The sequence below is a fragment of the Triticum aestivum genome, chromosome 6D, assembly GCF_018294505.1.
Source record: "Triticum aestivum cultivar Chinese Spring chromosome 6D, IWGSC CS RefSeq v2.1, whole genome shotgun sequence".
In the NCBI taxonomy this organism is placed as follows: Eukaryota; Viridiplantae; Streptophyta; class Magnoliopsida; order Poales; family Poaceae; genus Triticum; species Triticum aestivum.
The window spans coordinates 485,332,769-485,350,934 of NC_057811.1; the positions used below are offsets into that span (position 1 = coordinate 485,332,769).

At 41.9% G+C, this 18,166-nt stretch overlaps 1 protein-coding gene and 1 pseudogene across 2 annotated transcripts; one reads left to right on the plus strand and one right to left on the minus strand.

The window, feature by feature from the left end:
* Window positions 1-357: 357 nt before the first annotated feature.
* LOC123142202 (G-type lectin S-receptor-like serine/threonine-protein kinase At5g24080) lies at window positions 358-8,666 on the plus strand (annotated as a pseudogene).
* Window positions 8,667-10,167: 1,501 nt separating this feature from the next.
* LOC123146242 (oligoribonuclease) lies at window positions 10,168-16,980 on the minus strand. Of its 2 annotated transcripts, XM_044565852.1 has the most exons (10): window positions 16,663-16,979; window positions 16,447-16,450; window positions 16,069-16,229; window positions 14,970-15,080; window positions 13,968-14,044; window positions 13,441-13,522; window positions 13,300-13,355; window positions 11,966-12,052; window positions 11,108-11,198; window positions 10,168-10,602 (listed from the first exon to the last, which is right to left on the minus strand). In XM_044565852.1, the coding sequence occupies exons 3-10, from the start codon at window positions 16,190-16,192 to the stop codon at window positions 10,481-10,483; spliced, it is 750 nt and encodes a 249-aa protein (XP_044421787.1). In that variant the 5' UTR covers window positions 16,193-16,229; window positions 16,447-16,450; window positions 16,663-16,979; the 3' UTR covers window positions 10,168-10,480. The 2 variants fall into 2 exon arrangements, with proteins under 2 accessions (XP_044421787.1, XP_044421788.1); XM_044565853.1 differs by lacking the exon at window positions 16,447-16,450 and having other exon boundaries at window positions 16,069-16,210; window positions 16,664-16,980.
* Between the last annotated feature and the right edge of the window lie 1,186 nt (window positions 16,981-18,166).

Below are 18,166 nucleotides of genomic sequence, written 5' to 3' on the forward strand. Positions count from 1 at the left end.
ACTCCACCACATAAGCAACCCTATCAAGGGATCTGTCGGCTTTTGGAACGGACAGTATGCGCACCAATAGGAGTGTTGTGTATAGTATGCCGGTTTTTGGTACCGACAGTACGGGCACTAATAGGAGTGTTGTGTATACTTTAGACGTCATACTTTATACTCCCTCCTTTCTAAGTATAAATCTTTCTAGACATTTCAATATAGACTACATACAGATGTATATAGACATTTTAGAGTATAGATTCATTCATTTGGCTTCATATGTAGTTTATATTAGAATCTCTAAAAAGACTTATATTTAGGAATGGGTAGATCATCAATGTTGATCTTAACCGAGGTCATGAATTTTTTTTCCCCATGGAGCTCGGTGGCTCGACATCGCTCTCGCGCACCGGTACAGAATAACAGGAACAATGAAATTGTTTACACTGACTATTGTGTCTCCTTGAGCATCGTTTCACTCTTCCGTTCGATGGAATTGGGGGAAACTAAGTCTACTTTAACCTTGTAAAATATCATGATAATCCAATGATGGATCTCTGGCTACATCTAAAAAGGCGAGGTGCTGCAGATCTGAATGAGAATCTGCTCGATTTCAGGAGTGTAGCAGCCAACTCTGACACTCTGTCGTAGTTTGCACCATTCATATTGTGTAGAATTGTCATGGCTACAATCCCTCAAAATTTCAGCTTCATACGACAGTTGAAACACTGGGAAACGTCTGACAACTGCATCAATTTGCAAAACTTTGTTCTGCGCGAAACAAATCCAACACAAGTCCAATGTATACAGAGGTTTGAGGTGGAGTTTGTTGAAATTGTGTCGAATATATTTGTACAAGCTAAGTTACAATTGGACTTGGATTCAAACTATGTGTAGACAGAGTAGGAGTTGTGTCCTATTAGAACACCTATATCGTAGGCCTCTTATATAATATGACGATAGACACATGATATAATATATGCCAACATAATAGCACATGCTGGCGGTGTGTGTCGATGTTCAGGGTAGACAGTGTGCGGTATTGTGACGGTGGCCTTCTGAGGCACCAACTACCCAAGGCTATCCTCCTTCTCGTGTCTAGTAGTATTGAATTCGCAACTCATTTACTCGGTTTTAGTTCTACTAAGTCTAAAAAAATCGATTTCAAAGTTTGTCTCCATAGCTCTAACTTCCTATTGACCTTCGTCCACACCACATCATCCGCAAAAAGCATACATCATGGGATATCTCCTTATATATCCCTTGTGATCTCATCCATCACCAAAGCAAAAAACATAAGGACTCAAAGTCGACCCCTGGTGCAGTCCTATTTTAATAAAGAAGTCATCAATGTTGCCATCACTTCTGACAACATTATCGTACATGTCCTTGATGAGGGAATGTACTCTGCCTGATATTCCGCTGTATCTTATCGTAAGCATTCTTCAATGTTTGTTGCACCATTGTAATATTATTTTTTATATTTTTTCTTATAAACCTAGTCCAGCCTAAAACAATGACTATCATACAACAAGAAAACTAGTGATTCTTTGGTTCCAAAGGGGCTTCATAGAATTTTTAGAGTATTTTTTATCCTAACATTTTTTTATCCTACATGCGTCATCTGATTTATAGAATTGGGAATTAAATTTGAGTATTCGAAAATGTGTGAAAATGGCTTTTTACTCAAAACGTGTGAAAAAGAAGTAGGGGTACCAAAAAATGTGTTCTACTCCCTGATATCAAAGAAAAAACAATGTGCTCAGCCATCCGAGCGGCCATCCTCAGTCCCGGCGACACCGCGTGGATGGTCGTCCAGAGAGCGCTCAGGATTGGGAGGAACAACTTACGGTTCGAAAACAATCATGGTGAAGAGAATCATTGCTTTGCCGCGTACCACGACGGCAAGATCCTGTTGTGCGTGAACAGGGATACTCGCAATGACATCTGGCACCTCCTGGTGCCGTCTGCGGGAACCATCCACACTGCCATTATTGTTGAAAACGATGACATGTGCGCTATGTCATGGCGTCTCGTCTCCAGCCACATACTTGAATCCCGCGGCGAGTTGCTGCGACTGTCCGTCCTACTCCGTTGGCCCAATCACCGGATCTCGGTGCATCAGCGCCACAGCAACGAGGCACAGGCGCACGCACTGACGGTCAGGGTGCATGCACTCGTGGAAGATGCCGGCGTAGGTGGTAGACGTACGATGCGGTGGGCGAGGAGGGACGACGGCGTGAGCTTCGCCGGCCGTGTCATGTTTCTAGGGTTCCCAAGCAGCTTCGCAGTGGACGCCGCAAGGTTTGGTGGCGGGGAGGACGACGTGATCGGCGGGTGCGTTTACTTCTTCCTGCGGTGGTCTAGAGTATACAACTTGTCGTATTCGTCATCGACTGGCGTGTTCAGGCACAACCTCATCGACAACAAAACCAAGTTCATGGAGTACCTGCCGCTAAATTGGAGGGGCAGTCAAAATGGCGCGGGTATGTGGCTCGTCCCCGGGCCTCCCATTGCTCAAGTCCAGTTAAAGCCTGCACCATTATTGTACAATCTCGTCAATTGTATTGGGTTGATCACTAATCACAAGTCATACAATGCATCACCAAAAAAAAACTTTTGAGATCAACGTTTTGTATTTCCTAGTCACACAAAAAAATTCTTTATTAGCGTCAGTCATTTTGGGGATTTTGAAGGACAGAGGAGAGCAGTGTTGAGGCCATGACAAGAGATGATGTGGTCAGCCGCGGCGTCACCGGTGCAGGCGAGGATGAGGGTTAACGGGTTAGGGGGGGCGGTGCTGCTGCCTGGGGGAGGTGCGGTCCAACGGCTAAGGCCAAACCCATTGCTTCTAAATTCAAGCAACTGACACCTAGGTAGTCCCTCTGAAACCACATTGCACCATATTTATGAAAGTGACATTCTACATTACATAGAGTTTAAGACTATAGATAAAAATTCGGACACGACGTTTGAACTTTGAAAGGTTGAGCGTGTGTTGTCCTTGTGGAATACGTGACAAATCAGAAGCTAGTCCTCTACATTTATTTCCTTTCTCAAAAATATATTTGACTATTTTCAACGCCAACTAGAAGATCATTTCTGTACTTCATAAATGATGATTATTATTATGCTGGAACTTCGACTCACTTATGTAGGCACGCACGCGTGCATGTGTGTTTGGCATGATCAAATGGCATGGTCCATAACCTAGCTTGTTTTTGTTCAGGCAATTAGAGAAAGGCTGGAGGCTCCAAAGGCAAATAGCTCTATCCGCAAGGAGATGCCATCGGAACGGTCCAAGGAACACTTCTTCAGTTTCGTCGTGCAGAACTTGCCTCCAAACATGGATAGCTCTTTGTTGCACCGCTTCTTTACCAAGCATGGTGAAGTTTCCACTGCCGAGGTGACCTCACCTAGGATGGGACGTGTTACCATAGCAATGGTGGCGGTGGACAGGCCGGATGAGGCCGAGGCCATCCTCAATGGGTTGGTACTAAATGGCTATACCCTCATAGTGAGTGTTTGTACCGCAAAGTCCAAGTTGTCGGTGTCCAAGTTGCCAGTGACATGGTGAACTTGGTGATTGCTTGAAATGTTCCCACGCCTTGAAAATAGTACATATAGTCTACAGAGGTTTTTAGAAACCTTTCACTATTTAATTTTCCAATTTGTACTGTGGAGGTTTTTACCCCCACATGGGTGGCATAATATATGGAATATGGAAGTACCTACCTTCCCCGCCATAGATATAGTTTCGGTGTCATACGACTTCAATGTTGCCAGCGGGTTATCGGTCTGAACGAGACTCGTTCAGAAACTTCTGCTGCAGAACTTCCACTTGCAGCGCGCTCTGCCTTGTCTGTCTCTGATTAGGAACTTATGATACTATTGAAATGTTGCTTGACATGTGTAAAGGCTGTGACGGAAACGTTTGGTGCAGATCCAATAATCAGCAGTCGGTTAGACACGCCTGCTAGTTAATCTCCGTACGCCATATATTTTTGGTGTTTCTCCAAATTGACACCCACTAGACACTACCACCTCTTAAGTTCCATCCATCAATTTACAAGATAAACAATTAATTTATGCAGGACAAGTGCTGATGAAGATAACGGCCCTTGTCAGTTTCAGCTTTGCATAACATCAGGTGTAAGTGAGAGTGACAGTAAGACTGTAAGAGTATGTCACAGCCAGTTACTCAAAGAAGAAGAAAAAGTATATCACAGCCGGTGGACATATCTACTACCCACTAACCAACTCGCTATTCATTCGATACTCAACTCGCAGCAAAGTATCCACTAGGTTCCATCCATGTCACCTTTGAAAAGTGGCTACTTGTTACATTTCTGCGATTTGGAAATGTTGTCTGTGTAGTATATCAGTTCGGCGATGCTCTCTCTGATATCATCCATGCATTGCCCTGTGAGATTTTCTTTTTTCGAAAAATTGACAGGAGCTTTGTCATTTCTATTAGAACGGAATGCTAGAATACTTAGGCATGAATACAGCACGGCGGCCACAACAATCTACAGGGTCAGGGAGTTTCTATTTATCCATCCATTCCGACCACAGCCAGCGCAACCTAAGGGTTGAGCTGAAGCAGGTGACGTCCTTGATCCCGAGACCGCCCAACTCCTTGGGACGGCCCTGTGAGCGTTTTGATTTTCGGTTTGAGAATTGTTTCGCCCCAGGCCGAGATGGCCGAATTTCGGCCATTTTCAAAAATTTCGGCCGAAATTTGACTGACATTTGACTAAAATTTGACCAAAATTTTATAAATTTAACCAATTTCGGCCGAAGGATAGATTTCGCCCCAGGCCGAGATGGCCGAAATTCGGTCGAAATCCAGTTTTTTCAAAGTAGTGGCTACTCTCGGGTGTAGTACACCCGAGTTAGCAAAAGATTGAAAAAATGTGATCAAACATTGTCCAAAAAATCTAAACTTTTGGGACATGAAACATTATCAGATGTGTGAGGTTCTTGCAAAATTTCATCTGAAAATAACATCTGATGAGCTCTCACCAAAAATAACAAAATGACTGCTCAAACAGTGCACAAAACTTTCAGCAGCGATTTTGTTTTTTTCGGTGAGAGCTCATCAGATGTTATTTTTCGATGAAACTTGGCAAGAACCTCAAACATATGATAAAGTTTGATGTAGCAAAATTTCAGATTTTTTGGATTTCGTTTGATAAACTTTTTTCAAAGTTTTTGCTAACTCGGGTGTAGTACACCCGAGAGTAGAAAATCGAGTCTTGTTTTAATTTCCTAGGAGTTTGTTTCCTTTCTATGGATGATGATGACAAAATACACAAGACCAAATCTCCGCGACTAGCTATAATGCCAGGAAAGATGTCAAAGTTAAAACTCATAGTACTCGAGAACGTAAACATGTTAGGCAAAGGAGTCAGCAATGACCTTGTTCTTGTTGGAGTTTGCCTCACCTGATTTATGCTGGCTGGGCACGAGAAGGTACCGGTGGCTGAAGTTTCATCAGGACTTTGTTAAACATTACCCAGCTATTCTCAGTCTGTCAAGGATGCACAAGACCACAGTACTTGTGTCTGCGAAGAACTTTAGACGTGATGAATCCCGTATTCGCAAGGAACCAGTCAAATGATTATGCGGTGTGTGTGAGAAAGTCACAAGAGAATCTCCATGGTAAGCGAATTGAGCAAAGACGTACGTACTCTGGTTGGAGCCTAGCTTCTGGCTTTGAAGAATGCCGGGACATGGTTAACTTGGAAACTTTCCTACCTTGCACTTGACCGTGGCAATGCATGATTAGTTTGTGACAGGGATGGGGCGTGAGTGGGTTGTTGGATGTTTACTCCTGAATGTTGACTTAGCCCACTAGCATTCATGCCGGCACAGCTTAGCGAGTCATTGACGATTTCTGAGAGCCCCAAACCGCTCACCCTTGTGACCATCTTGTTCCTCATCCCCAGCGACCCCGCTATCTTCCGGGCGATCTCATCCTCTCCACCAGCGGTGCAGTTTCATCAGGTGCGACCTCGACCTTGTGTTCTTGTTTCTACTCTTCTGCAGAGCTGTCCTGAACATCTGGATCTGCACCCTTTTTTTTTTATTTGGATCCCTTTTGTATTTCAAAGCAGTGAAGAAGTCAAAAGCTCATCTTTACAATACCCACATCAGCTTCTTGCTGGCTTATCATTAAGCGCGGAACTAATTAACTGCTGCTGTTGCTTCTTAATTTCAGCTTTGTACCTACCTACTCGAGCAGTCCAGCACCATGCACCATGCGACTCTCTTCCTCTTCATACTTGTAGCTGCACCACCCTTTCTCTCCACGGTGAAGACCTTGAACTATCCAAATACAACAACCAAACTCTCGACAGTGTGGATCAATGACGCAACTGACGGTGCACTCGACATGCGCCCCATTCTCATCAGTTCACAACAAGATCCCTCGCGCGGTGGAGGCGCCTTTGCCGCAGGATTCTTATGTGTCTCCACCCCTACATGCAACATGTCCCTTTTTGGCGTCTTCATTGTCACTAAAGAATATGGCTCATGGACCAGCAGCACCTATCCTGCGGCGACGGTTTGGTCGGCCGGCCAACCGAGCTCGCCCTGTCAGGATGAATGCCACCCTTGAGCTTACCTCCAACGGAAACTTGGTCCTCATGGATGCTGATGGTAGCCACATCTGGTCAAGCAACAGCTCGGGCCGGTCTGTAACCGGCATGGTGATCAATGAGTTCGGCAATCTGGCGTTAGTTGATCAGAGAAGTGCAACAGTGTGGCAGTCATTTGATCATCCTACCGACACATTGGTCCATGGGCAGTCACTTGTGGAAGGTATGAAGCTCACAGCAAGTACCTCTGTAACAAATACGACCGAGAATCAGCTCTATATCACCGTACTCCCACATGGACTATATGCTTATGTTGAAGCTACACCACCACAACTCTATTTTTCATTCTATTACTCGGTGGCCGATCACAGGAGACAAAATGATTTAACGAGGGTTACATTCATGAACAGAAGCCTCACAATCTTTGTGCGATCAGATAGGTACGGTGGTATCTCATTGCCAGCAACCAAATCCAACCAATACATGAGACTAGAGTCAGATGGACACTTGAGGTTGTACGACTGGGCTAATGGATCAATTTTGTATGAAGTAATGCAAATAAATGATTGTGATTACCCAACAGTTTGTGGGGAGTACGGCATATGTATCGAGAGCCAATGTGTTTGTCCATATGAGAACTCTTTCTTCAAGCCGGTGGACGAACGACAACCCAATCTTGGTTGCACACCATTAACTCCAATCTCTTGTCAAGAAAAACAACGGCATCGGCTATTGACCCTTTCCTCCATTTATTACTTTGATAAGAACTACACAGTAGTGAATGCCAAAAGCCTCGCTCAGTGTAAGAAAGCCTGCTTGAAGAACTGCTCTTGCAGGGCCGTTATCTTCAGTTATTACCACAACGATTCATATGGAGAATGTATGTGGGTGACAAAGGTCTTCTCGTTGCAATCAATGCAGCCTGGTGATGATGATGTCTACAGCTCCACTGCTTACCTCAAGGTGCAGATTGATAAAAACAAAAATAATGTGATGTTAGGTGCTACACTTGGAGGTATTGGTGCTCTTCTACTGCTTGCCATTGTTGTCGGTTTTTATCTAAAGAGGAGGAAAAAATATGAAGAGAAAGATGATTTTGATTTTGATCAATTACCTGGCATGCCGACGAGGTTTTCATTTGAAAAGATGATCGAATGCACCGAAGGGTTCATTAAGAAGCTCGGAGAAGGTGGGTTTGGGATGGTTTTTGAAGGGAAATTGGGTGAAGATACAGTTGCGGTGAAACGTCTGGAGGGTGCTAGGCAAGGAAACAAGGAATTTTTGGCTGAGGTCGAGACTATTGGCAGGATTGAACACATCAATCTAGTCAGGCTAATTGGCTTTTGTGCAGAGAAGTCTGAGAGGCTTCTGGTATATGAATATATGTCAAGAGGGCCACTTGATAGGTGGATCTATTATCGCCATAACAACGCCCCTCTTGATTGGTGCACTCGGTGTAGGATCATTCTTGATATCGCTAAGGGCCTATGTTATCTTCATGAGGAGTGTAGGCAAAAACTTGCTCATTTGGATATCAAACCACAAAATATTCTCTTGGATGAGAGCTTTAATGCCGAAGTTGCTGATTTTGGACTATGCAAGCTAATAGATAGGGATCAGAGTAAAGTAGTAACTATGATGAGAGGAACACCAGGATATTTGGCACCTGAATGGTTAACATCGAGGATCACTGAAAAAGTTGATGTCTACAGCTTTGGAGTTGTTATCATGGAAATAGTAAGTGGAAGGAAAAATATTGACACCTCTGAACCTGAGGAGAATGTTCAACTCATAAAATTGCTACGAGAAAAGGCTACAGACAATCAAATGATTGATCTGGTTGACAAGCACAGTGATGATATGGTCTCACACCAGGATGAAGTTATTAAAATGATGAAGCTTGCAATATGGTGCCTGCAACATGACAGCATTCGAAGGCCTTCGATGTCAGTCGTGATCAAAGCATTGGAAGGTGCGATTATCATAGAAACTTTTGATGCCAATTCAATAATGCATGTTCAAGATAATCCATCAAGATATTCAGTTACATCTCAGACAACAATGCTATCTGGCCCAAGGTGAAATAGGTGGCTAATAGGCAGAAAAAGTAAGGCATTCGGTTTGGCTTTTGTATCCTATCATATTTGTAATTTGGAAGTATGTTTGAAATGGCACCAAGAATTTTCCAACCAACTATATATATGCTTGATTGTTCAATGAAATTGTACCGCATGGTCTTTACCTTTATATAGCTGAAAACGAGCTAATTGTACGTGAACCATTTGGAACTCTCTACATTACGACACTTGTTTACTGAATGTAGTGCGTCCCTTACAGGCATGAGGATAAACAGACACTCCCTTGACTTGGACAATGTATAAATCACAATAAATCATAGATGTAATCAAGCAGTTGAGGCCATGGTTTTAAATAGCGCGCTATAGCACACTATAGTGTTTAGAAGAGGTCCTGGGCTAAGTGACTTTGATCCAAACACATGAACAAACATTTTAAATATCGCGCTATAGCATCACTATAACATGGTATAGCGTTTAGAAGAGGTCCGCCACCAAGACGCATAGACCGCTATTTGAAACTATGGTTGAGGCATCGCTTGACAATGACTGAATTTGTAATGGAAGACCGAAGGGCCAATTGGATTTTAGATTTCGGCTCCAACGAAGAAAATTACAAAATGGTCCCTTATGGGGGTTCAAGTGCTTCAGATGTAACTAATTGATCCCAGATCGTGACATATGCTGACTTTTATGAAAATTGTTGGCTTGTTAAAACACTTAAAATACATTGTTAGATTGAATAGATGCCAAGGAACGCTCACATCACATAACAAAACAGCACATTTGATTCTCCTCATCGATCGAAATCATTGATTTCCTGACATTTTGTAGGTATATGAAGTCAACTAGTGCGGGTACACTATTGCAACTTGCAAGGGAGGGGAGGCCTTTCAAGGTGAGAGCCAAACCACCACCCCCCCCCCCCCCCCCCCCCAACCCAAGAACATATAACATATATTTTGCTGGGCAAAACAATAGTCAAAGTTTGACCCATAGTTCCAAATAGCAGGCTATGCCTCTTAACGGCGGACCACTTATAAACGCTATATAATGTTATTTCCACCTATGCCGACAGTTTGGTTCGACGGCGCCCTCAGCTGCCATCTCGCCTTTCTTTGCCGAAGGTGAATCTATGCCAACGACTACGGCCATCAGCATAGAGGATAATTCCGGTAGTGATGCTACAGCACGCTATTTAAAATGTTTGTTCATGTGTTTGTATGGTACCTCTTGTAAACACTATAGTGTGCTCACTGTGGCAGAGCTATTGGGCGCTATTGACTTGAATTACAAGATGTTTTTTTTGTATATATGCAAAGATACAAAGTTTTTATCAATATGCTGCAGAAAACTGCAAATACATTGAAATACTTTTGCTATACCGTGTGAAGACGGCAGGATCCATCGCAGCACGAGCTCAGGAGTTTTCACGGGTTGGAGTCTTCTTCTATCGCGTATTATAATTCAACATGATGATGCATAATCTTCTTTTATGACAGAAATTATATAAAAAGTGCTGCAATACTTCAGTTTAGACGAAACAATTCACTGATACAGTACAAGTGCTGCAGATCAAACGGCCTTTGCAGGTTTCAGCTTCAGGGGTGAGACTGAGAAGTAAGAATATGTCATAGGTGGATATATCCAGACATTGATCAACACGTTAGGAGCTACGGAATACGACAAGCTCGCCTCGGAGCTGAGGCATGGACAACTTGGCCTGGAATTTCCTCTCTAATCCTGGCTAGCCACTCATTCGATGATCAACTTACTGTGACATATCCATTATACCCCATCTATATCCGCCTTTAAAAAAGGCTACTTTTTAGATTTCTGTGGTTTGAAGATGTTGCCCTTGTAGTATTTCAGTTCGGCGATGCTCTCTTTGATATCGTCCATCGCCCTGTGGCTTTTTCCTTTCCTAGGAGTTTGCTTCCTTTCTGCGAATGATGGTGACAAAGAAACACACGGTTAGATCCCAGCCAGTAGTTTACATCCAGAAAGGCCTCAGAGTTAAACTCATCCTACTCGAGAATGTAAACATATGTTAGCACAAGGCTAATGAGTCAACAATGACTACAACACTACTACAATAGCTTGCTCCAAAATCCTGCTATATTTATTCGAATTTTTTTTGTTCCATATTTCCATACAAACTCTCAATGTACAACATACTGGTGCTTGAATATAGCAGGAACATCAAGAATACAAGGCATTGTTTAACTATTGAAATTGTGTATATTGCTTATCCATGCCGATTGTTTAATTATTTTACTCTTCTTCAACAAAATAAGAAATTACTCATCATTTCAAACAGATGTAGCAGTTGAGGGACCACGATTGAAACAAGTGCAAATAACAAATGGATCGATGGTATAGACAGGAACAAATTGACAACAAGCAAGCATAATGATAAAAAAACAGCATTCTACAAATTTAGTTTACCTTTAGGGTACCACCGGGTGCACAAAGCCATGATACTGCTCACATCAACAATCACGTGAGAGAAGATGGCTGCAAGCCGTGGCATATACTTCTGCTTAGGAAAAAAGTAGCAAATGTATTATTAATCATCCAGCAAAAGCTAAAGGAATACATCGTGTTTACACTGGATAAAAGATGTTCTTGCGAAGGAAAAATTAAACACATTGCATATGTAACAAGGAATAAACAAATTATTTTGCACGACGATAAATGCGGAGACATGGATATCAGTGTAGCAAACTATTATCGAGCACTGTCCAAAATAAGGCAGTTTGATCTAATACCATATAGTTCACAACTATATTTTTCTATTGACTTAATGAGCTGATCTATGACAAGCCAAATAAATAACACAAGAAAATCAACTAAATTTATTTTCTGAATTGAATTAGACCATTATCGAAGCAATTTTGAATGAGCCTTTTTCACCCTGAGGGCAAGGAGCCTCCCCGCATTTGGAAAAACCAAACCGAATTACTTGGATTTTCAAGTTTTGAAATGAGAATATTGACCAAACAATCCTGAGATTGCTGACTTTTTTTTCATTACTCAAACAAAAAGCACAAGCTTGAATTAAAAAAAAAAAACAGGATGGAAATTCTAGTTCACAAGAAATATAACTCGGTATCGACAGTTATTCTTTTTACTGAAACTGTTAATCCTGCTGGAGGATAAAAATATTTGTAACAGTGACCAGTCTTGCGTTCATGGAAAACAGATGTCTTTCGTTAATCCTAGCTGCATGACTATTCCTGTCTGTGTGACAGTATATCAATCCTAGTTACAGCATATCAATCCTAAAAGACATTCTTTACTGACCTTTAGAAATAGTAAATCTACGTAAACTGAATTCCCAGCTATTGATGGAGTGTCTGAACCTACATGCTTCATGAGGAAGTCTAACACCTGCAAATAGGCCAACAGAAACTTCTATTAGAAACCTTTGGCTATTTTATTATTTGTAGCAAGGCATATGTACTGTTTTACAGTGCATAAATGATTAAAAACTGTATGACATATCATTCTTAGATGTGCAAGGAACTGCTGTATCAAGTGGTAAAGCAGAAGCCTTATTCAGAGAAACTTAAGAGCTTGAGATGTGAATACAACAATAACATTCACGGATATACTGATATAGATCATGCTGTAACATGTACACTTGCAAAACTTGGTGTAGCTTGAACAGTGATTAGTATGCTATTCAAACTATACCAATCAGTTTGTTACTTTTCCTTTGCACAGGATGTATTTGGTCATATTTTTGCAAGAAACCTTGCAAGAATACAAGTTACAGCATGATATCCATCTAAAACATATAAATGTTTTGCAAAATTTTGGAGTGGAAAAATACATTTTGAATATAGGTGAGTTTTTGCAACATATGCAATTTTTTTGCTAAAAGGGGAGGTTTGGGATAGCAGGATTTGTATGTTAGATATATGTATGTGACATCTCACAAGTAACAACTGCAGTGCTACAAAATTGAAAGGTACAACAAGTTCACAATTGGGGGCATCCACTGGTAATTTCCTAAATAAGAAATAGAATGGCAATTGGCAATTCAACATTTTACAGAAAAATATTTAAAATCAAATGTAGCGTACTAGCATTCAAAAAAAGGGCAGCCCGGTGCACGTAGCTCCTGCTTGCGCAGGATCCGGGGAAGGGTCCGACCACTTTAGGTCTATAGTACGCAGCCTTTCCCTGCATTTCTCCAAGAGGCTGTTTCCAGGACTCAAACCCGTGACCTCATGGTCACAAGGCAACAGCTTTACCGCTGCGCCAATGTAGCGGACTAGCGTTAATCGGAAACATATTTTTTGTATATTAATAAATAAGAAAGAAAACAATCTATAATGATCAACTCAAATCATGTCAGAACTGTCGATTCTCATGATAATGCCATGGTGTAAGAAGGCAAGTATGTAATGAGTTAAAAGAGCACATGAAAATGAAGTTCCAAACTGTAGAACTTGTGAATAGCAAATAGCACTCAAAGAGAGTTCTAAAGTAGCAAGAGGTTAAAGTGCAACAGATAGATAAATGAATAAGGTTATGGAATCAGTTGTGAATACTGTAACTTCATTACCATGTTTGCAATCAAATTTTCAGAAAAATGTGATGATAATAACCATAAAAATCAGACAACATACTTGTTTCTCCGCGTCACCCTCAGAAATCTCACTCTGCAGTACCCTCTCTGTCAATCCTAAATAAGTTCAGGGGTCATCAGATTTATATTCAGAGAACAACACCCAATAAGAACTGTTATTTGGAAAATAAAGATTATTTACCACTAGATGCATGATGGGTTTTACACCATTCATTCATATTATCTAAGCAAGCTTTGCTCTGACTTATAACCAAGTTAGGACCCTACAAAATGACAACGATGTTGAACTTCCCGATGAGATGATGACAGACAAGTTATTCTACACTGAGATGAAGCACTATTTGAGCTTATTGACATGATAAGTAGAAAACTAGTGTACTGATTTTGACATTAAATATTTGTGCTATTACAGATATTATATTGCACATGGATCATCAGCACTCTGAGCAAAGGGTGGGTTTGGACTTGTATTGTGGAACAGAGGGAGTACTGTCTAGATTGGCCAGATAAGATTTTTTTTTTCCGAACTGAAGTTTATGTAACACAGCTGCTAGGAACAGAATTAGTAAAAAAAATAATCTACAGAAAACCAGAGTAATTCACGGGTTTTCTCAAATATTCCTGTAAGCAGCACTAGTTACAAGAACACCATGATATTGTACACGATCTATGTAGAACGAACTAAAGGTATATGATTTCAACAGCCACCTCTATTTGTTTTGTAAGTTTACCATCTGTTACAATGCAAGCTATCTCCAATATCCGATCTTTCGAAATATCCAAACCTACACAATCCAGTATGAGTGTGCCAGTTAGTCATGATTTTATGCATAAGATAAAGGTAACAAAAAAAGGAATAAATTCCAAATCTAAATTTGATTTATCTATCCATTGAAAATATCTTTCGAAGTTATAAAAATTGAATAAATTCAAGCAGTAGCAATTATCATCAGATCAGATATCAAGGTATTTAGCAATCATCATCAAACTTCCAGGATAAGAAATACCCTTCGATGTTTCAGACCAACGCAACAAGTTGTTCGGGGCATTGGAGATAAATAATCTGTGGTTTTTTATTTTGTTCAGTTGGATCCCAGATTATAGTTCGGTTAACTAAAGTCGTGTATCAGTAATTTGAAATATGTTTGTTTCACCATGAGCCAGCTAGTTCGACCATTGACTACAAATTAAACCAGATGTCACTCCATTTTTAGCCACTAGAAGAAAGTAGAGAACCCTTCCCAAAATAAAAGAATGAGAAGCTAAGAACTAGCTATGCTAGCCAATGGATTGCATCCGAGTAAAGATAATCTACCAGAAGACACTGATATATTTCAGAAGGCCTCCAGAACTACTCTATGACTTCATACCCTTCCATTGTCAGTATTACAATTCGAACTTTACTTCCTACTGGGCTACTGGCTACCACACATTTCCCCTCATTAGCAGGTTACAAATAATTGGGTCTGTGGTTTGTAAGTGGTCATGTCACAAATTTACATCATCAGCACTCTGAACTATTATTTCATAGGTGCAAATTTTTAATAGTCGCAAACATACAAAAGTCTGAGCAGAAAATTAATTATTCTGAGGCAGAATAAAACAACACAAATTGTTACGAATAAACAAGTAAATGAAAGTACAACATCAAAAATAAATTCTCCGATGTACTAATAACATAAAACAAGTTGTGGTAACTGAATAATTTACCAGTCATTTCCAGGTCTATCCACACTAAAGGCATCCTGTAACCACCAGATGATGATGCAAGAGTTCCTCCATTATTGCTTACAACAGTTGTGTCATTTTGCACACCTTTATCTGCATAATAAATACAGTTTACAACCCCATTAGTGACTATGGTGAGTAGTCACATAAATATTATAGAACATTAACATGTATATCCCTGTCTCCATCAAAGGGTTTGTCAGGTAGCCATATGCACCCTGAAGACAAAATATAAAGAAAGGGGAAAACCACATTTGACAGACTGAAAATGTGATCAGTATGCTGGTGAATGTTAAGCTTCATGCACTAGCCAACGCAACCAAAAGTCCAAACTGATGGAAAGGGCTAGGCAATTCACATATACACTTCAACAGCTTCAGCAAAAATGTCACACTACAATCTAGTTAAAACTATTTTCAGAGAATTGTAGCGGAGGCCCCAACAACGAACGGAGGCAAAATTGATACATTGTACTGAACAGTGGCAGTATGACATGTTGCGGCAATGGCAACTCTCACCGAGTCCCCGGTCATGACGGTAGTTACCTAATTTGTTCCAATTTAGTTTCAGAGCCAACTGCTGCTCCGGCCTCAATGAGCAGCAGGCAGCAGCTGGGCTTTTAATCATGCTATGCTTTACCCATGACAACGGCATACCCAGGTACCATCCAAAATGAGCCACCATACAAAATGTGACATGACGGCCCAAGCAAGCATGGATAAATTATAAAACAAAAATACAATACATCTCATCTCATCTTTACAGAATAACCACTCCAGGAAATTAAACAGTGAATGGCCATAAAACAGAACGTCAATTGAGCCCAGGGAGGTATTATCACATCATAAGGCAGTTATGTTCTTGGCAATAGTAGGTAAGCATTAATCTGTTTAATACGGGTAAAAACAGGCCCAGTGAACCAAGGTAAACTACAAAGGAAGTAGCTGCTTCAACTGAAAATTGCAGGCATAATAATGAGTTAAGCAATCGATTCTCCATGGAAAAATAGGGGGGAACAGTAATCCATCTAGTGTAATCTAATATTTTGGAAGCTACATCCGAGAAGAAATGGGGTACCAACCAGGTTTGCGGGCAGCAGTTTCTTTTGCGCTGGTAGAAGACGTTTGGTTCACTTCGCTATCATTCCCTGCATCATCTTCACCATCAAGATTAAGAAGTGAGAACATGTTCTCAGGCTTGCTCATTTCCCAATTTCCTTCTGCCTGGTACAATCCAAGCACCCAACCCCTCAATTAAAATGAGCCTTTGTATAGCAAAATATATATATATATATATATATATATATGGGGACGATAACATAATAATAATCACTGTAATCCAGCCAAGCAGAGCTAGTGTGCACCGAACGAAAAGGTTAACAGGATTAATGAAAGAGAAAGTTGATTATTCGCACTATTGGTTGCCCCTCTTTGCACCCTAATTAATACTGTATTTATCATGTTTACTTACTTCTCTGATTTAATCATTTGCCTTTTTCTAATCTAATTATATTATAGTACCAATTTCCCTTTCCTTTCTCCTAATTTCTCTGTCGCTTATACTCTGTTTCTCTACCCCTTAAGAGTTGATCGCTCTTACTGCTAGACCGAGTTTGGACCCAAGCCAGACCGACCTCGATGTCTATTTAGTATTTGCCCCCAATCGAAGGAACAAACCTTGTGCGCGGGCGCCGATGGAGGTCCTTCGGAGGAGGAGGGCGAAGGTGCCGCGGGCTTCCGCGGCCGGGTCAGGAGGAGACGCCGGTGGAGGCTGGCGGCTGGCTGCTGCGGCTGGGGCACGAGGAGACGCGCGCCGGCCGGAGGGAACGCCGGGGGAGGAGGAGGAGGACCGGGGCGTCGAGCTCCGGCAGAGGAGCGCGAGCGCTACCTGGGCGGCGCCTGCGAAGCCGAGGCGGCGGCGGCGGCGGCGTAGGGGAGAGGATCGGAGAAGGGGATGGGAGCGAGAGGGGTCGGCCGAGCGAAACTTTTTCTTTTCTTTCTTTTTAGCAAAAAAATTACTTCTTTTTCACACGTTTTGAGTAAAACAGGTTTTCACACGTTTTGGAATCCTTCAATTTAAATTCCAATCCTGTAAATCAAATGACGCATGTAGGATCACAAAATCTAAAAATTCCATGGAGTCCCTTTGAGAATCCCTACTTTTCTTGTAGTACAATGGGCAGGTCCAACTAGGTTTATAAGAAAAAATGTCAACAATTCATCACAATCGTTCAGCAACCATTAGAGATGGTGATGTGTGCCAGTGGAAAAGGTTGGGTTTTAAAGAGTATCTCTTTGTTGGTGGCCGGCACGCCCCACTACTGCACTGGTAACTTGCCCAAAGAGCAATGATGTTTTTGCGAGACAGTGAGCATCACTGGTAATCCATTGTTAATGGTGTGCGTTGCGCCTCGCACGTTATAAATATGACACAGATTGTATACAGTGATCATCCAGTTGCGCACGCCACTAGCAGACTATTGGCAAGGCTCGACCCAAAGAAGAATCTAGAATGGCGCCCTACCCAATAAACTCTCTCGTTCCTTCTCTTCCCTTCTCCACTGTTCGAGAGAGGCGATACAGAGGGCGTCGAGAGCCCGACCCAATCCCGGTCCTTTGCCGCTGGCTATGCCGGTTGGAAAGGAGATGGGGGAGGTGCTCGGTGCTCTGTTGTAGATAGTACTTCTAGATATGAGTTTTCCTTAGGGGATTTGGGCTTTATGCCGACGATTGGCACTATGCTGATGAGGAGATCGTCGTCGTCGCAGGCGAGCAGCGGTTGGTGGCGTTTGGTGGCAGTGATCCTGGTGGTAGCTGATGGTCAGTTGTTGCTCTGTTATCTGCCTGCAGTGACTCCTTTAATAAGCTCCAGGATTGCCATGTTCCTTTAGAAAAAAGAATGAAAAGAAAAATATTTTTTAAATGAAATGACATGTTCTTGATCGGCTTGTTTTTTTGTTGTTGAAGTCATTGTGGCGGTGGATCTCCGGCGAGGAGGAAGTGGTGGACTGGGACTCTCAGATCGAGGTTGAGCTTATCAGCGATGGTCAACACGGTGGGAGCTACGACGCCTGCACCCGTAGATGGCAGTAGGCCGCCGCCTTGCTCCTGCATCTTCGGGCCGAAGGGCGGCCAACCGTTTTCCTCTCGGCCAAGATGTCGAAAGGAAGGCAGTTCAAC